The following is a 22,096-nucleotide window of genomic DNA, read 5'->3' as shown; positions in this document are numbered from 1 at the left end:
GCAATGGCATGAATACTGGTCAGGTTAAAGAGAAGCATGGTTGGAGCTGGGAGATGTAGGGTTCTGTCCATTGCTCTGCCACCAACTATCTGGTTGGCCTTGGGTAAGTCTCTGTGCCTCATTTCCCTCTCTGTAAGACAGGGACAAGGAACACGGGTGTGGAGGTTTAACCGGCTAATGTCTGGAAAGTGCCACAGAAAAGCCAAGTCATATTTCTGTGATTTTGCCCAGGGAGCCATCCGCAATGGGTGTGGGTTTGAAATTGTTAAGGGCAGCAGGTGAAAGCGAAGTGAACACAAAAGCACGCTTGGGTGAATGCATCTCTAAGTGTGCCATTTGGATCAAAATCGGAGTTGTAAGAGGCAATCTCCAGAACTGCATGCAGCGGCCAATCACTGTACGTGGCCACAAGAGAACATGGGCTTGGATCCTGAGCCTTCAGCTGCTTAGTCCCTAGGAAGAAGTGCTGTCTCTTTAACAGCCAGCCACTCATGAGTTTGCCTCACTCTGCTTTGGAGAAGAGCCAGGGGAGCTGAGCCTGTAGAACCGTATCTTGGTAACTAACACACACACACACACCCCTGCTACCACTGAGGGGAGGGGAAAGAAGGAGGGGCTGTCACAGGCTGGGAGCCGTGAGATCAGATGTCAGCAGCTCAGGGAGACATTCCCAGGAAGGGAAAAGTGCTGCTCATTCATCACCCTGCGCTGGGACAGCCTGGACCACAGCTGCTCTTGTGGAGAGGAAGCAACCTAGGAAGGGAGCTGCTGGGAACCCCTGTCGATGTCTCCCAACACCAGGGTAAGAGATAAACACAAAACAGCGAGACATTTTTAGGGTCCAGAGATGAACTCTTAAAGAAACTAACTGAGCTGGAGGGTATTATTCAGCTGCGCTGCCCAGGTGCTGGGCGAAAGGTTAAGCTGTTTGCAAGAAATATATAATCAGTTGTAACAACTATTTAATGCATCAGTGAACAAATATTCGGCCCTGGTGTTAAGAAGTCAGACAGCAGCAGGAAGGGAGGGGGGGTGAGGGAACGGGGAGGGATTGAATAGAAATCCTAGGTAACTGCTAAAATAATCCAAGTCTAGTCCATTAATGAACGCAGTCAATTTGGAAATCTGGACTGTGGTCAAGGGGGCCTCTGGGGGGAAGACAAAAAAATCCCAGCAGTGTCAGAGCTGCTCCTCCTCCGCCGTCTTACTGCTTGGAGTTTGCACATGCCTGGCAGTCTCCAGTGCACATTTTCCCAGTGATGTCAAGGAGGCACCTCTGGAAAGACAGGGGCCTAATGTGAAAAATCAACTGTGTGTGCAGATCCCAGATGGGACTTATCTCTGTGCTGCCAGTGTATTGCCAAAGGTACCACTCGCTGGGAGGGAAGAGAGAGAAAGGAGGAACTGGAAAAGGGAGGGGGGAGAATATCATCCATTGCCAGTGTAATCCCCAGGGGTGTTAGACAATCGGCCAGGTTGCCCTGCCCATGCGGGAGGGAGTGGGCTTATTTTGTGGGGTTGCAAAGGATAAAAAAGTAAATGTCTCCTGGTTATATATTTTTCCTCCTTAAACCCACCTGACATTTATAGGGAAGTTCTTAATGAAACTGAGCAGCAAGATGTCCAACCCAGGAGCATTATTTTGATGGTTACAATTAAAGCTGCAACAAATGTTAGTGCCCTCCAGTAAGGAAGCTGAATCTCAAAGTGTGTCCATAACTAGACGGGTATTTGGATAGAATATACCTGTACTGAACTTGTTCGTTCTTAAGCTGATCTAACCTTGTTTTAATTTGTTCTGTACTGCCAAATGCCTGCACTTTGTCGGAGCCCTGATACCCACTTCGATGCGTTGTTCATTTGCAGCTTGCAGGTGCTATTTTAAGACATGTTTGTAGAACTCTCTGCAACTATTTGTAGGATTGTGTTTTTCCTGACATGTGTAATCCTCATCCAGAGCCTAGGCTGGGGCAGGAGGGGCACTCAAGAGAGATGTTTGCTGCTGCATTTATTATAGTTAAAGGCAAAGCAATATTGAGCTAACCCTCCGCCGCTTTCTGGGAAGGCAAAAAGGCTCCCTCCCCTAGGTTACCCCTATTTCTCTAGCCAACACCTTGCTCGTCAGGGGCAAAGCCCTGAAGGATGGGGCATTTACTTCTCTGTGTGGGGCCACTCTTGCACCTTGGAAGTCAGTGGGAGTTTTGCTGGATTGGTTGTTTTGGAACCAATCAGCTGCCCAGCCTGAGCAGCCAAGCCAACTCAGTGAGGGACTGTGGTGGGGAGAAGGAATCCTTCCTCCATGCCCTGAAGTAGCAGAGGCTGCAGTTCACTCCACTGAGCCTTATGTAGCTTCCCTGCAGGGCAGAAGGTGGGAGAATCTGTGCAGCACTGCTAGATCCTCCATGATTAATGTAATTGAGACTCTAACACACTTTCCTGGGGGCTAGCAGACAGAGAGAACAAATACCATGGGACCAAACCTTGGTGTCCTTATTCAGTCCTGACTCAGGATAAACTCCCATTGGGCTGGATGAGGATCTGGGCCCCCTGACTGGCAGAACTGAACAGCAGGGGGTCTGTGGCCTGTTACTGTTTTACACTGCCTGGATTGTGGGGCCAGTGACTAGATTCCATTACGTGGGAGGACGGGGGACAGATGTTCACTGGGGTGAACAGGGCTTCAGAGTCTTCCACAGGAGTTTATCTAATGCCATTGCATCGAAATGATGAAGGGAAGGTTTCAAGTTAAGCTCCTCTCCTTAAAGTTTCCTTTGCTTTGCTAGTGCAACATAGCGAGCAGATAGGCACTTTAAAGAAAAAAATTCTCACTAGGCACCTTTGAAAAAAAAAAAAACCTCTGCAGTTCACAAACCGATTACAAGTACCAGGCTGGGCTCCAGGTTAGTGGCTTGCCACAGCCAGTCCTGTTTCTCTTTCTATTGCATGGGGATGCAATTTGCCCTTAGCCTTCTTGTCCCTCAGTTCCTCATCTGTAAAATGGGGATAACCGCACTACTCTGTCTCGCAGGGAGGTTGCAAGGATGAGCACATTAAAGATTGTGAGGCATATGACCCATAGGCTGTCCATGCCAGTTGCACAAAGCTGCCTATCCCTGGCATGTCATTCCAAGGGGCCAAAACTGTGGAGCCTTTACTCATGCAAATAGACTCACTCAAACTAATAGGTCTATTTGAGTGACTAAGGGCTTCTCCACGTGAGTAATGGTTGCACAATCAAGCCCAAGGTAAACAGGGTGGGGCAAATTCTGCTCACACTAGTGTAAAGCCAGAGCAGCACCACTGAAGGGAATGGAGTTGTTCCAGATTTACACCGGAGTAATCAAAATCAGAATTTGGAACTTGTCCTTACTATAGAAACAGAGAGCTTTTGTTTCTCCCCGCTCCTCAGTGCAGCAGCTAAAGGCCTTATTGAAGTTAGAGACAGCACCCGCCTGGTCTCAACACAGTCGATTTCAGGCTCTCTCTGGGGTGCTCACTTTGCCTTTTTTTTTCTCTTTTTCGGTGTGGGGGTGGGGGTGGGGGGTCAACTGAAGGGACACTGGAGATCACGATGCAGAGTAGTGACCAGATCAGTAAAGGCTGACCTCAGACCTGTGACTGCTGATGCAGATGGTCAGTGTCATTTTTGCAGAGGCTGGCACAGTTCTGACTACAAATGTCCCTCTGAGTTTTGCTAGCTGGATCTATTTCCCTGACTCAGCGTCAGGATCGCTGCTATGGGCAGGACTGATAATCGATGACTGGTTTGTGGCGGGGATGAGATTGGAAAGGGACTATAATCTGTTCCGGCTGGACAGCAAATTAGTTTCTTTCATTCTGCAAACCCAGAATATTGGCACGTGCCCTCTGTTATCTTATTACACATCCACAGTGAGGCGGCTATGGGAAGAGTGCAGGGGATAGCATTGAAAAGATACGGTCTGTTGAGGTACCTTTATGTCAAGCCAGGCCTGCACCATCTTCTCTAATCATTTATTTTATCAACTGACCTCTGAGTTAGCAGGGAACAGATTCCTCTACATTCATCTGAGCCACTGGGATACATCTGTCCACCTTCAGGCCCAATGGTGTGTCCCAGGTGAATAACCTGATTCTCCTTTTATGTTGGTGTCATTCCAAGGGGCCAAATTCTCTCTCTCCTGGTGCAAACTAGCCTAGTTTACAGCAGGAGAGAATTTGACTCATAAGCTTCCATTAGTGCAAGTCAGGAGTGAGATGAGAATCAAACAAGGTGTGTTTAATTCCCTCCTGCCTGATAGAAGAGCTACAGTTTCTTTGCCACATGCACACCCTTTGCAGTCTCTATTTTGGGACTTTGCTAAGAGAATTTCTTCTCCTCCCCTCCAACCCCCCAGCAAAACCGAAACCAGAAATATTCACATAGGCCAGAAGGTCTGCTTTGCACACTGGCTGTTTCTGTATCAACTTGGGCAGCCATTCAGTGTGTCGCATATTTTGTTTCAGGAGCTGATCCTGGATGACATTTTAAAATTACAAGAGCTGAAAGTAGGTTTCATTGGGTTTGGTTTGAATGCTCAAAGATACAGCCCTGTGGGGTGAAACGAGCCTCTTTCCAGTCTGGGTGCTTGTGCTTGAGCTTGAGCTTGGCTGTAGTGTAAACAAGCATTGATGTCGCACCAGGACAACAACCACATCCAAAGAGCTGCTGGCGAAGGGTGGAAGGTTAATGGCCATGAATGAAAACAACAGTAGACCTGCACCAAATTTGACAGGGACAGTAACTAGCTGAGAGGGAGAGGCCTGGCCCCTGGTTGTTGCACCTATGCATTGACTCCAGAAGAGTCATCCAACTGCAGCAGTTCACCAGCATGGGTTGTCCAGGCTCCTAGTGCCTATAGGCCCAGGAAACCAAGCCACGTATGCCACTGAAGTGCCTCGGCCTAGCTGTATTTCCCCCAAGGCCTGTTCTTGCAAATCAAATTGAATATGGCAAGTTTCCCACAAGCCCCTCCCCACCCCCCTGCCATGCATGTTCACTTATTGGTTCAAAAAGGACATGCTGCGTGTCCATAAAGCAAACGGGAATTCAGAAACGCGAAAGCAGAGAGCTAGGCGGATGTGGCTCCTGCACTTCAAAATAACAAAGACATCTCCGGATTGCAGTACCAGATCTCCTGCTGTTTGGAAAGTAAAGCGAGAAATAATTTGAATTGTAGCGTGTCTATTCCACCCTTCCCACACACACTCCCCCCCATATAAGCATCACAGCACTAAAAATATAGCTGGAGACAGATGCCCCGTAAATTTCACAAGCCTGAACACAACCAAGTTCCAACACCAAGATAGAATCCGTTCTCATCAAGCCGGTTTTTCCCCCCTCCCCTGTAAAAACAACATGCTGCTTTGAGTCCGCTGCCAAGCGCTCTCAACAGGTTCAGCATTAGCAGCTCCTCTCTCTCACCAGCATCATAGTTTTGCTGGTTCAAGAAACAGGACAAAAGGCAGATGCGGAGGTTGGATTAACTGGAATTTCTCTTCATCAAACAGTGCATTGTGGAGGAGGCACAGGGACCTACTGAATCGTTATTCCCCCCCTTGGCAAATATTTCATGTCACTGGCTGCACCTCTCTTCCTGTTGGCAGTGGGGCTTTTTGGTTTTGGGTTTTAAACAGTAATTTGCAAGGCCAGGAATTTCTAATCACGAAGGAAGTAGGAATTCATTCACCATTAGTTCTGAGCAACTGTCCATTCAAGTAGGAGTTTGTGAAGCCTTAAGCAGGCAGGGAATTGGCCCAGCATGGCACCGTGAGAAGCATTTGCTGCCACGTGTAAGCCCTATTTAAAAATAACTGATTCAAACTAGCTTCACCTCCTCTCTCCCCAAATGCACCCCCTCCCCTAGTCTTGCTGAGAGAGTGACCTAGGGTGATCAGACAGCAAGTGTGAAAAATTGTGACGGGGGTGGGGGGTAATAGGAGCCTATATAAGAAAAAGCCCCAAATATCAGGACTGTCCCTGTAAAATCGGGACATCTGGTCACCCTAGCGTGACTTCATTCCTTAGACCCACTGCTGCAGGTGGGAGGCCAGGTGTCATGAGACAACTGAGTTTCATAATGGTTTTTTACTGCTCTAACTTTGCAGGCTGCTTTGTACATACATACCAGCCCCCCTCACCCCACCCTGCCCTTCTTTCAGCTGTCGGTGGGATTCCTCACTTCCTGTCCTGAACTGCTGGATAGCTCTGACAGGGCTTGCCTAACAGCTGCCGCCTATACCCAGAGGTGGTTGCATTCCAGTGATTAAAACAGCAGTTCCTCTACCCTTGTGAAATTGGGCAGAGAGGAGGATCAATTCATTCACTAGTAAAACACTTAAAGATCCTCCAATAAAGAAGTGCGGTTATTAACCTGTGCATATTCAGAAGCAGGTTGAAGCATTTGGGGATTGATTTGGATGAGGAACAGTGGGAAAGAGCCAGCTCATTTCCACTCAATGTTGTAACAAATCTGTAGCCACCTAGGATTTCATGGTTATCCCTGTGCGGCACACTTGGGACTTTACAGCAGCATGGGAATGGGATAGAGCAGAGCCAAGAGCTCTGTCTATCCGACAGAGCTCGGATCCTCTTACTCCAAAACACTGCCCTCTGTCATGAGAACTAAAGGAGAAACCTCCTTTAGCAATGAGCAGTATAGGCCCTATGACACTCAGATGAGCAGTTCTGACTCTATCCAGCTGAGGCCACTGTAATATACACACACCCCAATTTCTTACAGTTTCATTGTTTAAACATTAGGGGACAGGCTCTTCGTTGATGCTGAATAGTGCCTTACTGCAGCAGCAGTTCCGCTGAAGAAACTGGGATTAATCATAGAGCAAAGTAGTACCCAGAGTATATACAGGTAGCAGAAGCTCGCCCCATACCTCATCAAGTTATTCCAGCAAGTGCTAAGTGAAAGCCACTTGGACACTGGTTTACAAGTTACCAGGGAAAAATTAGGTAGTGATGAGATTGGGATTCTCAGATTGGGAAAAGCAAAGCAGCGATGCTTTCCTAAACTCCACCCACAACCCAAACTCTGCCCCCTGGGGAGAACCAAATGAGCTGCACAACTTCAGAATAGGATTGGCCTCCTTCTCTCTTTGCATATTTCGACAAGTAGTGAAAGTGGAAGCAATGCTGGTATTTAAATCATCATCATTAGACTTCAGAGTTGAGACAAATGGGGTAGTTCACACCTCTGAGGTGTTTCAGGCTGCCTGCAGACTTAGGCAGACATCACTGCATTATTGCATCGGATTCACCTTATTTTTCTTTTTAAATAAATGTTTAGATTCTGGGGCCCCCTGATACAGCCACCAGGGCTAAGTATTGACTCGCTAGGTCACTGCAAGCTGGCCCAATTCAAGCCTGACATTCTCTCACATGACGGTGGCAGTGGTGTATCACTTTACAGGAGGAGGCTGGGCCTGAAGCCAGAAGTTCATAAATACCAATTCTGCTTCAAACCTTTATGTTCAAATAAAAATCCATTGGCTTCTTGCCTTAGGAGGCTCCTGCCCAGAGCTGAGTGCTCAGAAGTTTGTAAATATCAGCACATGCTGTGTTACACCCCCTCCTATTCCCCAGCCTAAATCCTTTCCCAGTCTCTGCAGCTCCCACATGGGGAGATGGTGTCAGCAGCTGGCAGGATCCAGCTGTCAAGTGGGAAAAAAGCAGCCCTGACTGTTCCTATTCCTCAAAGCAGAGGGGAGGGATGCAATGTCGCATGCAGGGAACACAATGTACCAGTGGGGAGAGCTCAGTTTAGCTCAGTGGGAAGATACTACTGCAACTACTGCGGCACTGAGGGATATTTCCAAAGAATCACACGTGCAGAACGCTTTGGGTCATTGGAGAAAACATCATCCGCCAAAAATCCCAATCCCAAATCCCCGAACCACACTCCTCCACTGAAATCCTGCCCCAAAACTCCTCTCGCTTGTACCACCCAGGGTTGCTCAATGAGAAAGAGAAAAGCCAGCACTGTGTGCGTGTGCCTGCACAGGGTAACCACAGGATCTTATCGCAGCTCTTGCCTTGCCGCGTGCCCCACTTTCTGGTTGCTTGTTGGGGCCTGTCTAACTCTAGACTGCAAGCTCTTGGACCTGTTCCGCAGAGTGCCTGGCACTGCAAAAGAGCAGTGACAATCAGGGACTCACCCCTAACTCGGCCACACTTTATATTAAAGGGACATCAAGGCTGGGAAACACACGCAATTAATAGATATTTCAACAGCGAGCTAATCCAATAGCTAGAATTCAACTGCTTAAAAAGTTGCTTATAGCCATCTATAATATACACCATGGATGGCCTTTAACCACCTACAACAGGCCTGTATCATATTTTTCCCATTGATTAATCTGCTGTTAACCCTTATAAGCCATCTGTAAATGTACCCCGCATAGAACACATGACCCATTGCTCTTTAGAGCAACACCACAAGGCAAGAAGGGAGACTCTAGCCCTAGTCTTCACTAGGATTTTCCATGCTAGCACTAAGCAGCGTGTAAGCCAGAAGCAGGAGTTTTCACTCCCCATGCCATCTAAGCCTGCCCTGCAGCTGCACTGACAAATGGGGAGAGTAGTCAGAGCGTAGCTATACCCTAGCTAGGTGGCTGTACGTCTCATTTGGACACAGTCACAAGGCAGCAGGTCTCACACCTTACACTGCACCCGAGATGTGCAAATAGAGTGACCAGATGTCCTGATTTTATAGGGACAGGCCTGATATTTGAGGCTTTGTCTTATATAGGCTCCTATTACCCCCCAGCCCCTGTCCTGATTTTTCCGCACTTGCTATCTGGTCACCCTGTGTGCAAATGTCCTGGTATAACACAGCGCTGTGTGTGCTTAATGCTTCTGTGCTCCTTTCTAATTTACAGCTCCCTGTGGTTACCTTGATCTATGTAAATCAGGGTCAGCCTCCTAATTAAGCACCTGGACCTACAGGAATCCAATTATGTAACTCCCCCCCGGAGGTTTTGCTATCACTTTCAAGATGTTACACAGAGCCAGTAAGAATAGTTTAAAAGGGCAGGTCTGCTCTTCCAAGCGACTCTGTAAGAAGTGGCACCCTCCTAGCAGAGAGACCTGCTCCTTTTCCTTCCATTAACCCTGCAAAGCCAATTCAGCTATGAGACAGCGAGCTGGAGTCTACTTCTTTCTTATGTGCCATTCACAGACTTGTTTACTACGCTCCAATCAGTTATGCCTGTGCAAACCGAACAAAGGCAATGGAGAGCGTATTTTGATGGCAGCCAGGTTACACTGGTGTCACGGAGGGTGTACAGGTCACTGCTGTCCTGCAGAACATTCATTGCGAGTGACAATGCATGAGAAGGAAAGAACTCAGCTTGACTCTCAGATCTCTGGCTGAATTTGTTGGGTGGGAGGGTGGGGAAGTCTTTATATTTGCGGATTGAGCAGATCTGATATGAATTCACTGAGAGATGATGAATGTGGGACTTCAGGAGGCCATGTTCACACAGTCTCTGTTTCCAGAATAGAGTCATGCTGTAAACTCAACCCTAAATCCTTGGGGCACTGCTAGCCTGTTTTACTTGTAGTGGGTTATGCAGTGGTGCATACGAGCCCCCATCAGGGACCGAGCCCCCGCTGTGTTAGGCACTGTACAAAGACAGAACAAAAAAGATGGTTCCTGCCCCCAAAAGCTTAGAGTTTCTGAGTTAATGGATGATTTTCAGTAATGAATACCAGATGGCCCAGTTCTGCACTGACTTATCCTCTAGATTACCCAACTCGTTCTACGCAGTGCAAGTCAGCACAGAATTTGGTTCAAGGCTTGCACCATACACCTCTAAGCATTAGACAGAGTCACAACCAAGGCATTCTCCACCTTTTCTAAAATGATTTCACTTTTACCACCTGGCTCCCATTAACTTTCTTGACTGACTTGCTTTCCTCCCGTCACAAGGTTGTACGAATGGATTCAGAATCAGCTTGTGGGAAGAGTTGAGGTATCATCACTGACAGCTCAATGAACACATCAACTTTTACCCAAAGGCAGCAAAAGCAAAAACCAGCGTAGGACGTTGGATGCATTTAGAAGGAACAGGGGACTAAGCCATGAATACTGAAATAGCATAATTGTGGGAATCAACAGGACATCCACACCTCACAGACACACACCCATTTCACCCACAAAGTGACAAACAATAATTCATCCCATGTCCCACCCCCTGTCAATCCATTGTTTACGCACAGGATGGTGGGATATGGTAGCCAAGCCATTATGGGTTTCATGGATCAAGAAAATGTTACGAAGACACTACTGGGGCAGAAGCTTTTGCCCAAGTATGTGACTGTCTGTGGGATACTCCCACCATCCTCACATTCCTGCTGCTCCGATATAGGATGAGCAGCCTTTCCTTCTAAAACATTAAAATTACATCTTTGCAAACAGCGAGGGGAAAGGAAGAGAGAGTCCCAGATGTGGGCGTGAATCTGACCCTGCTCCCGTGGGCATAGAAGAAACTGCCACCAACTTCACTCAAGCAACATCAGGCCCCGGAGAAGGTTTTCGAGGCAAGCTGTCCACTGACACACATTTGAAACACCACTATCCAAGAAAAGCAGCGATTTTTGCTGCTTAGCTTGGCTAAGAAGAGCCCCAAGCAGACTAGCTCACTCCGTGCCTACGATATTGACTCTCCTCTTTACCACACTATGAGTGCCCATTTGTCATGTTTAAAATTAATAATTTAAATCTCTCTTGGGAGAAGGGGAAGATCTGGGTTTAATAGTGATATTTCACACACCCAGGCCACTAACCTGATTAAAACCCCAGACAGTGCTTCAGGAAAGGACCAGGGACATAGTTTCCTTTCTCTCAGGGAAAGCTCAATCCTCTAGATTTAGTTATTTTCCCAAATGGTACCACAACGGGTTTGTTGCAAGTAACTCAGGGTCTGAGACATGCTTTATACTTATTTAGTAAACACCTCATTCTTCTGTACCTCTTTTCCTCCGTAGATCTCAAAGCATTTTACAAAGGAGGTCAGTATTGTTCTCTCCATTTCACAGACACAGAAACTGAGTCACAGAGAAACAAGTGACTTGCCTATGGTCACCCAGCAGGCCAGCAGCAGAGCCAGGAATAGAACCCAGCTCTCCTGAGTCCTAGTCCAATACTCGATTAATGATTTTTAAGCCAAACTATGCTGTTCCTAATTTGCCTTTTGAAGCTTTAGGGAGTGCGCCGGTCACATTTTCAAGTATTTTTCTGCGCCCTAGGTGTAGAAACTTACTAGTTGTAAAAACAAAAGCAGAGCTCCTCATGCAATCACAGGATTTCAGGAAACGGAGCCATCAGACAGACCACTCAGATGTCACATGACTTGAAATAAAAGTCACAAAAGCTGGCAACAGAGAGTCAGTTTCCAGAGGTCGGCACCCAACATGCATATAGCTTGTAGGAAAATCTGGCCACTTATTTTGGTGCCTAAATGCAAACCGATTTCTTTCATAGTTCTGGTCCAGAGGGTGAGTGCTGGACTCTGCTGAAAAATCCCAGTGTCAGTGTTTGGTGGGTGCATACACAGAAATCCCCAGGAAAACTTTGATTTAGGTCCCTTGTGTCAGCCTGGAGAAGCTTAGAGGCTCTAGAATTTGCACTCATTTCACTGACTGACTGTCTCACCCCAAATCCACAGGGATTTCCAACATTCTCTGTGCATTAAGCAAATAGTGCCAGAGCAGCCACCCTGGGGAGGTTGAGAACCACCATCTAACCACAGTAATGCAAAACATCCTTCATGCTGTTTTCTTTGTGTATCTCAACCCTGATTCACAGAGTCCTCTGCCTGTCTGCTCAGGCTCCCACTGCGCCTTCAAGACTTTCCCATCATAGGAAACCACATACCTGTTGGCTGGTACATAAAATGCACGGCCAGCTGTGCATGGTGTCCATGGTTGGCTGAGTACCTCAGAGGCTGTTATCCATGTTGGAGACCAGCGGTGAAGCCCTTGTGAGAGGGACGTAGCACAGAAGTGACCTCTCCTCTGGGAGCTGAAGGTTTTCCAGGCCTTCTGGGGAAATCCACACCACAGGGCAGGGCTGAGGGGACTCAGTCACCTGAGAGGGACCTTGAGCCTTTGAATATGGGACCTTCTCACAACACAGCATGAGCCGGGCTCCTCCCTACAGCCCCTTAAACACATGTGGAAGTGCAGGAATCCACCAATCGCTGCTGGAGGGGAGGAGCTTGCTTCTGTTCTCCCCGCCCATTTCCTAAGGGCCCAAGCACACACCCACCCCGTACAGCCCACTGGTGTGGTGGCCAACAGCCTTTGCTCAGGTGGGTCCCCCCAAACACATGCAGGGAGTGTTCACTTCAGGGGGCGAGCGCTCGACTGGCCAAGACGTGGTAAGAGCCCAGGGCGGAGGTCCCCAGACTCTGGGGCAACCTCCCCTCCAGGGTGGTGGGATGGGGTGGAGGGAGGTTTGGGGTTGTGTGTGCAAGGCCCGGGCCAGCCCCACGGGGAGCAGGGCGGGAGCACCCCCCATGCCCGCTCCACCCTCAGCCATGGCCCCGGCTCCTGGCCACGACTCCCCTCTTGGCCCCCAGCTGTGGCTCTGCTACCGGCCCCAGTCCTTCCACCAGCCCCAGCTCCTGGCCGCGGTTCTCTTCCAAGCCCCACCCCGACCTTCGGCCCCAGCCTCAGCCCCCTTACTCCTGTCCACACCCCGCTTCTGGCTCTCGAGATGGGGGGGGAAGGGCATGGACAGGGGTAAGGGGGGGCATGACTGTGAAAAGTTGGGGGACCACTGGCCTAGAGGCTCCCTGTGGATTAGTGGGTTTATGCTGTTATGGCACAAACTGCCAATAAGAATGCAAATTAGGGCCCACTGCCAGATGGAAAACTGTCCACTAATTAGCATGAGGCCATCGAAGAGCCATCAGCTGGCACAGTTTCCTAGCCACGACTGAGCTGGGCAGACCAGCTCTGGGTCACTGGTCTAGAAGAGAAAGATTCCACCTACTGCCCTGCACCATCACCCCCTTCCTCCCCAGGGGTATTAACTTTTCTAGAACAAAGAAAACCCCTCCTCTTTTTGAAGCTGAATGGGGTAGTTGGCTTTAAAAGCAATTCTCAACATAATATTTCGGTGCAACTGGCACGTGGCCAGTGTGCCTTTATTAACGCTGTCTCAGAATCACAATGGGGTAGGTTTGAAAAGACAGACAGCTTCACCAAATGCAGTGGTGCATTAGCACATCCACGCATTCGTTCAGAGGAGGTTCCCAGCTCCTGCAGTGCAAACCACCTTAGTAGCAAACCAGGTGGAAAACACGTGTGTCTTGGTGGATGTATTCTGCTGTCAGAGTTCAGTGATTAGCGATCAGATATGCACACTGGGGAACAGCTCTCTCCTGGACTCTTCCCGTGGTTAGGAACAATGTCGGTACTGCTCGCTCTTACTGGAGGGAGCCAAGGAGGGCTGATACTCTAGTGTCAGTGGAAAGTACGTGGTTATGACTGGGTGGGATTTTCCTGGGTTCATTGATTTTTAGGCCAAAAGGGACCATCATGATTATCAAGTCCGACCTGCAAAAAGTGAATGAGATTTGGGCACATAGGCCCAGGTACTCAAAAGATACTTAGAACCTAACTTGCATTGATTTCAACAGGAGTTAGGAGTCTAAATATATTTGTGGACTTGGGTCTTAACTCCTTTAGGAGCCTGCCTTGGGGATTTTTAAGAGCTGGTTAGACAAACACCTGTCAGGGACGGTTTAGATAACACGTAGTCCTGCCTTGAGTGTAGGGGACTGGACTAGATGACCTCTCGAGGTCCTTTCCAGTTATCTGATTCTATGAAAATCCCACATTATATAACCAAGCATGGACAAGCAAAACAAAGAGGAGGAATGAGAAGTGGAAGGCGATTTTCACTCCCCAGCCTACTTTCCCTGGCAGAAGCGTTTCAGGCACTTGAGAGAAGAATAGGGTGATTCAGGATGTGTGAAGCGTCAAAGCAAACTGCTCCACTTCCTGGTGCGAGAGCTCATAATAGAGTCTGTGCTGCCCAGTCCAAAGAACAGCGTTTAGTGTTCCTGTGCTACCAGCTGAACTCCTCTCTGATGTGGTGAGCATGCCTGTGGTAGAAATGCCCTGCTTTGCTCATGCTCTGAATTTTGTCTCTTACGTCATTGGATTAGGCGGAGGCTTGACTGCCTGATTAGTGCATTTGAACATCAGCAGCTTTGCTCCCCATAGTGTTAAGCTAGCTGCCGGTGGAAAGATCCCCCGCCCTTTTCTACGTGGTACGGTCATAGTGACTCTTGTGTTAAGAGCAATTGTGTCCAAGTCCAGAGGTGAGTGAGAAAAATAACTGGCTTTATGAGGAAAGAGAAATTCAGCTGGGTTCAATGGAAACTGCAATGGGAAACATTCAGTGAAGCCTTGGGCCTAAGAAACTCCACTAGCCAAAGGGAGGTGCAAGCTTTATAATAAAATGTGCGCGTGCACACACACACACCCCACCCCTACCTACCAACCTCACTGTGGTCAGCAGAGACGCCCCTGCACCAACACCATGGCCCCTGGCTAAAAGAATTCATTCAGCAGGATGCTTTGCACACTCCCTAGAGGGATTGGGGCATAATTACCTCCACCCAGCCAGCGTCTTACAGTTACACCATCAAACAAACTCTTATTGGGTGAGTCCAGGAAACAGGTACTTAGCTCTCAAAAGTTGCAAATTAACCCTTTCATGGTAGGGGCTGTCGATCAAAATAGGGTCACTGGGCCAGTGCTCAGTGCTTAACGGCAGGTGTGACATCCCCCCGACTACTTTGCTATGGCTGCAGGCCATGCAGGGGACTTCTGCTGCTCTGGGGAGCCTGGCAGTGTTCACAAACAACCCCAGGGAACTGCGTACACGACCACACGCTCTGAGGAACTGGCACACAACTGACGGCACTAGATACGCTAGCGCATTATGGTGAACGCTGTCCAGCTTCCTTAATCTATGGGCTGTTCTGTTAACTTTACTGTGGTGAATAGCTGCCATGATTGAGATAAACAGGCCTTTATTTTACATTGATTTTATCCTCTCACTTTTCCAAGCGGGGCAGTGTCCTGGGTATTCCATGGGCAGAACCACCATCAGTTTTGTGAATGTCAAATAGCGCCCCCGTAACAATAACGAATGTGTATCTGGTGAGGCGTATGAGCAACATCACACATTAACCAGCAGCAAAAAAATCCCCACAAAGAACTGAGTGCAATTTTACCCTGGCTGGGAGAGGCCATCTAAGGCTAGATGCTACAGGAAATGCGCTGCAGTTCACACGCAGGCAGCTTCATGCAACACAAGCTGGTGTGTGGTTTACAGAGCAGGACTAGCTTGCTGAGTGTAAAAGCATTAATAATTTGGTGTCTACAGAAAACGGCTTCCTGAAAAGCAGCAGCACGTCTAAAGCAGCCACTAGAGCACAGGGCTCAAGCGCTTTGACTCTCTCCTGGGAGCGTTCCGAGACTGGCACATTGCACTGTCTGTTTGGTTCATCAGCTGGCTACTGCCAGGTGTTGTTTATGGCGAGAGCTGTGCCACAGGAATGGCTCTGGACGCTGGCAATGGGATTTGGAGCATTCAGCGAAGAGTAGCGTAACAGGATGGTCCTGTGGGGGAAGCAGGGATCAAAGCCAGGACCTCTGGATCTGGAAGCACGAGCCTCCACTCACTGAAGTCCACAAAGGCTGGACAGACTCAAACTTCTAGCTGATTCAGCCACTACAGTGAGACAGAGAGGCATCCTGAACAAGCACAGGGTTACACAAGGTTGCCTGTTCAAGTCCAGCCCAGGTCACTGGTGACAGAGTTGTTAATAGGTAGGTGGGGGCCCACATGACACAAGCTGGTGGTCACCCTCCTGTTCTAACTAGACAAATGGCTACAGTGGCAAAGCCAACCTCTGCACAGAGCTTAAGGACCGAAAGGGCCTTGAAGCCTGAGCTCCCCTCTCACTCCAAGGAGGGATCACGCCAGGTCATGGCTGGGGCTCCTTGGCAAAATTTGGATGTTGCCCCTAAATCTGTGCACAAATCATCATGATCCAAAAGGGTCGAGTTGCAGGGGAAGGGGCTTAAAAAATGCCAGTGCCAGTTGTGCTAGCCAGGTAAGTGTGTTATGCTGTAATTAGCCACAAGCTGTAAAGGCCTCACTCCTGCCTCTGGAAAGAGCTGATGGGTCCAGCTTAATAGTTTAGACTGACAAGCCCTCACCCCTCCTTGACTCCACTGTTTTTTGGAATAGAAGATCTGGTCTCTACTAACCATATTATCTGTTGTCACCTTCACTGCTGGAAGGAACCCCCTTGCCAGACCGATCACTAGCCAACTGCTTGTTCCAGGCTTGGAGAGGAAGCTTGTGGCAGTTCGAACTTGATTAGAGCTGTATGATCTCTCAGCAAAGCCCAAGTTTTTCGTAACCCAACTGAAAACAATTGGGTGAGTGCTGGAGCAGGTGCCTGCCATTAGTTTGAACCTCAGCAGCACATTTGCATGTTGCCACTATTTGCAGTCAAAGCTAAAGGCCATCCAAAGGGGCATTTGCTGAGTTTTACACATCCTTCTGGAAAGGAGATGTGCACTGGTTTTAAACAATCATATTCTCCTGTCGCCAGCTAGCTTGGCTCAGTTCCTAAGCCACAGTCAGTCACCATCCAGCACGCTCTGTGCCTCTGAGCAGCAGCGAAGGTGCAGTAAGGTACTCTTTGGCAGTGTTTTGCAAGGGATGCCTTTTCTAAGGTAACAAAGCCATCGTCATCCTGAAATCTTACTGTGCTGTGTGCTACTGTCATGGACAGCAGGGGTAGAACTCTGAGCGTCCTGCCCCAAAAAGACAGGAGCCTCTTAGTCTAAAAGAGAACCTCAGTTAGCAGTAGAAAGTGTATGAAACACAGTTGAGCTGTTCTGAATTCTGTCCAATAGAGGGCAGTGATATAGCTGCCAGTTTCATTCCAGTATTTAGAGGCAGGATCCACATCAGGCATCCTTTGGGATTGCTGACTGCCTGCATCAGGTGGATGTAGTTATTTATATAGCACTGTGGATGTACATGGCTCTTCTGAGCGAAGAAGAGACACACTTACAGCCTTTATTATGCCTGTTTGCACTGGCTACCTGCCTTCTAAGCAGAAATCCCAGCAGCTCAGATCAGCCCTCTGTACTGTGCCTTTTAAAACTGGATCACTTCTACAGGGGATATAGTTCACCACAGAGTTTGCCTGCCCATTACACTTGATTGGACACCTGACACCAGCATACCATGTTTTATTTTTCTCCCGAGGCGCTGGCTCCGCAGACGAAATCAGCTTTTCCTTTGCCCTCTGCTGTTCACCTGAGCTCTTTCCCATTTCAAGCGCAGCATGCAGTTTGTGGGTAGCTAAAAATCCATGTAAGGAAAAACGATTCCTTTCCCGCCTACCATCCGAGTAACCCACCCAGTGTAAGGCCAGAGCAATGCACAGCACATCAGCCATAACCACCTCAAGCCTCTTGCTCTTGGCACCCGGTAGAACGTGCTAGATCTTGGCTAGCTAAATGACAAACAGACAGAAAAGGTAGCAAGGAGTGAAAACCAAAAGGTGTGCAGTACTCAAAGCTTTTTCAAAGGAGGCTATTCCTCACTCTTTACCTTCTACACTGTAGCAGCATTTTCGAGAGGAGATCTGTGTGTTGGTTTTTACGTTCATCAAGTATTCTTTCCTGGAGCTACATTATTTTTAGATTAGTCTATGTAAAAAGGGAGCTGTTCCATTCAGATGACTTCATCATCATCTGATACTGAAAACAAAACTAAGGCATTTGTGTCACATTCCTGTAGCCAGCTCAGAAAAGCTGAGCACTGAATTTGGCTTTGAGTCAACTAGCTACAGCACTTTTATGCTCCGGCGTTGAAACTCATGTGAATGCTTCTCTTTCACCAAATAGAGTCATGAAATGATCATTTCCTCTTGCCAGAGGAATGCTGTAACCCTACCATAGAAAAAATGATACATGACCCTTTAAAAAACCTATAAGGGAAAAAGGTTGGTCTTGTGCTTAAGGCACTAGATTGGGATTCCGGAGATTTGGGTTCTATTTTCAGCTCCATCTACTAAAATTCACCGTGTGACGTACAGAATGTAACAGAGAGACAGTTGTTTTCTATGTTGTATCCCTTGGCCTATACAGTGTTGCCAATGCTCATGATATTTGATGGATTTCTTAAAGCCTTTGTTCCTGGATTCATGTCATTAGGTGAGAATCTCAGCTTTCCCTTTTAAAAAAAAAAAAAAAAAAAAAAAAAAAAAAAAAACAAGTTTTTAGCCTTCAGAAATGCGGAGAAAAGGCTGAAAATATGATCCAGATGCACCCAAAAGGCTCAAAACTCAGAAAACCAAGTGAACCCAACATTTATTCTGATGATTTGGGGGCCTGACTCATGATTTCAAATACTTCAGGCTGGCAATCCAGCGTTTATTTAGGATGTAAGCTCTTCTGAGGTGGAACAATCTACTATCCTATGTACATTCAACACCTACTCTAATAATAGCAATTCCTTGTTCTTCTCCCAGTTCACGTTTGGATTCACTATACCAACAACCAGGGCCGGCTTTAGCCATTTCGCCGCCCCAAGCACGGCAGCACGCCATGGGGGGCGCTCTGCCACTCACTGGTCCCACAGCTCCGGTGGATCTCCCGCAGGCATCCCTGCGGAGGGTCTGCTGGTGCCGCGGCTCCGGTGGAGCATCCGCAGGCACGCCTGCAGGAGGTCCACCGGAGCCGCCTGCCGCCCTCTCGGCAACTGGCAGAGCTCCTCCCCACAGCATACCGCCCCAAGCACGCGCTTGGCGGGCTGGGGCCTGTAGCTGGCCCTGCCAACAACAGCAGCTGTCGCAGTGCCGTAGCTGTGAGCCCAAAGGGAGAATTCCACAAAAGGAAAATTTTCCCCTGAATATAAGGGCCCAAGACCCTTCTTTTCCCATTCTTTATAATGTAGAGTCTGATGGGGCTAATGCAGTGATTTTATTTCTTTGAGAAAGCTAGCTGACATACATGCTATTGCTGGATGGACACAGCTGAAATGGCCAGACAGTTATGTAACATGTCATGGCTGCACACATAAACCCCACATCCAGGGCATTCGAACTCAGAACCATCAGCACCAACAACTCAAGTCCTTACTGGTTGAGCTAAAGGAATAATTTAGTTAGCTGGGTGTGCGTAGCAAGCTTTATCCTAACAGGAACAAACCACTAGACAGAGACAGTAGCACACATTAAATCAGCATATTACAGATACATGCCAAAGAGGATACTGACCCTGTGTCACTAGGTTATTGATAGGGCCCTACCAAATTCACAGCCATGAAAAACGTGTCACGGACCAAGAAATCTGGTCTCCCCCCCATGAGATGTCTTTTGGGTGCTCTTATCCTGCACTGTACTGATTCCACATGACAGACCAGCGTTTCTCAGTCCTGACCCAAAAGGGAGTTTCAGGGGAGCTCACAAGGTTATTTTAGGGGAGGGTCAACAGCCACCGCGCTCTGGCTGCCCAGCTCTGAAGGCAGCGCCCCGCCAGCAGTACCACAGAGGTAAGGGTGGCAATACCATACCATGCCACCCTTATTTCTGCACTGCTGCCTTCAGAGCTGGGCTCCCAGCCTGCAGCCGCCGCTCTCCAGCTGCCCAGCTCGGAAGGCATCACCACCTCCAGCAGCACTGCAGAAGTAAGGGTAGCAGTACCGCAACCCCCCCTTTGCCACCCCAAAACTCCTTTTTCGGTCAGGACCCCTACAGTTACAACACTATGAAATTTCAGATTTAAATAGCTGAAATGATGAAATTAACTATTTTAAAAATCCTAGGACCCTGAAATTGATCAAAATGGACTGTGAATTTGGTAGGGCCCTAGTTATTGATGATCTAACTTATCCGCAGTACAGTGCTGAACACAAAATGTTATAGGAAGCTTGTCTCTTTGATTCATAGATTTTAAGGCCAAATGGGACCACTAGATCATCTAGTCTGACTTCCCGTATGTCCCAGGCCGTTTAAATTTCACCCAGTTACCCCTGTACTGAGCCCAATAACTTGGTTTGGCTAAAGCATAATTTGTGTTTGGCTAAAGCAAATCAATTCTTTGGATGAGTAACTCCCAACATCAGGCTGAAGAGAACAGCTGCCAATTTAATTTTCAGACTTAGACTGTTGGAAGATGACCTGCAAATTATTAAAATAAATTTGGAACGTGCCTTTCTTTGCTTCTCTGTGGTTTATTGCGAAGGGCTAACAGGTTGGTGAGGAGGAGGGAAGGGAAAGACTGTGGAAAAGGTTTTTTCTTGGTTCTGCCTGGTGTGTGTGTGTGTGTTTTTAATCTCTGAAATAGCAGGAATGTCCAGCTCTGGTCTTTTCTGGAGGAAATGCTGGCAGTCCCAGAGGCTGTGCATTGCTAGCTCATAATGCTTAAGTGAAGGGGGAGGGGTTCTCATGCCTTAACAAAAGCTTCCTTTCTCCAGTGTATTAGTCATTGACATTAAAGAGGCATTAAAAAAGAATCCTAAAAGAATCAGACTAAAAATCTCTGCCCCTTGTACTCATTCAGCTTTCACTCTCTTGGCTCCGGTAATGGTACCATTTTATTCGTTCTCCAGACCATCTTCCAACCTAGACAGGACCTGACTTTCTACCATGTGTGTGGGGACGACACACTTTCAGGCCTCTTAACTATGATAAAGGGAACAGAATGGGAATCCCTGAATGTCTGTTTTCTTTGTAGGTGACCTATTTTAGATGTCTAAAAAAGGAGGGTGTATTTAAGAGGAAGGAGGTGCAAACCGTGTGTTTTTCACTATTTGTCAAGGGGCCCAACTGTGCACGCAAGACAAAGGCACTCCCTGGCCTGGAGAGCTTACACCACCAGGGGGCACTCCAGGGCATAGACAGGATTCTGTCTTTCTACATTGGAGGGCTGCTGTTATATCTGTTCCACTTACAGTGTTGCTTGTATTTTACAGGGTTAGTGACCAAGCGGAGAAAAGTTCTTCCTTATTAAAGCCTCTAGGCAAGACAATTTCCTTGGTAGATCACATTGGATCCCTTCCTATAATGGAAGCCTGAGAGCCAGGAACCTCCATGACCTCCAGAAACCACCACTCCTTACCACGAGTTCTGATGGCACCTCGAATGTTTACTGAAGGAGAACTTGGGGGCATCGCCCAAATCACCCCCTCTCTGTACCTGAGCAGGGGCAGCGTGGCCTCGAACCGACAACTTCTTCTGTCCCGGGGCATCACCTGCATAATCAATGCCACCATTGAGATCCCCAACTTTAACTGGCCCCAATTTGAGTATGTCAAAGTGCCTCTGGCTGATGTGCCCAATGCCCCCATTTCCCTCTACTTTGACAGCGTGGCGGATAAGATACAAAGCGTCACGCGGAAGCACGGGGCCACCTTAGTCCATTGTGCAGCTGGTGTGAGCAGATCGGCCACCCTGTGCATCGCTTATCTGATGAAGTACTACAACGTGTCTCTGTTTGAGGCTTACAACTGGGTCAAGTCAAGGCGCCCCGTCATACGCCCCAACGTGGGTTTCTGGAGGCAGCTGATAGACTACGAACGGAAGTTGTTTGGGAAGACGACGGTTAAAATGGTACAGACGCCTTATGGTATACTCCCAGACGTTTATGAGATAGAGGGGAGACACCTCATGCCTTACTGGGGGATTTAATGTGATTGCATCAACAGGAAGAATAAGAGCACAAGAGACTTGCTGTTCTGAATCTACCAGACTGGAGCCATCCTCTTCTCTTTTGATGGCCGACTTTTAGTTCTTTACCATACAGCAGAACCTTGCCAATTGTCACGTCCCTAACCAGCAAGGCCAACACTTTCCAAAAAACATACACACACACGGAATCCTTGCCCTATCTTCCCTTGATTGAACAGTACAGTGAGCTCTCTTTACTAAACGTAGTTCTTCCACAAAGCATCCCCTGCAGTCAGTTTACTAGTATACTACAAGTGAAGAACTAAAAGGCACTTGACAGAAT

The 22,096-nt window shown here is 48.0% G+C and overlaps 1 protein-coding gene across 1 annotated transcript; it reads left to right on the top strand.

The window, feature by feature from the left end:
• The first annotated feature begins 592 nt into the window (after nt 1–592).
• On the top strand, nt 593–21,930 carry DUSP14 (dual specificity phosphatase 14). Its single transcript, XM_032779357.2, has 2 exons — nt 593–802; nt 21,060–21,930. The coding sequence occupies exon 2, from the start codon at nt 21,178–21,180 to the stop codon at nt 21,772–21,774; it is 597 nt and encodes a 198-aa protein (XP_032635248.1). The 5' UTR covers nt 593–802; nt 21,060–21,177; the 3' UTR covers nt 21,775–21,930.
• The last annotated feature ends 166 nt before the right edge of the window (nt 21,931–22,096 follow it).

Source organism: Chelonoidis abingdonii, chromosome 20, assembly GCF_003597395.2.
Source record: "Chelonoidis abingdonii isolate Lonesome George chromosome 20, CheloAbing_2.0, whole genome shotgun sequence".
Taxonomy (NCBI): domain Eukaryota; kingdom Metazoa; phylum Chordata; order Testudines; family Testudinidae; genus Chelonoidis; species Chelonoidis abingdonii.
Note: the sequence above shows the minus strand (reverse complement) of the source record. Positions and strands in the feature narration are given on the sequence as shown.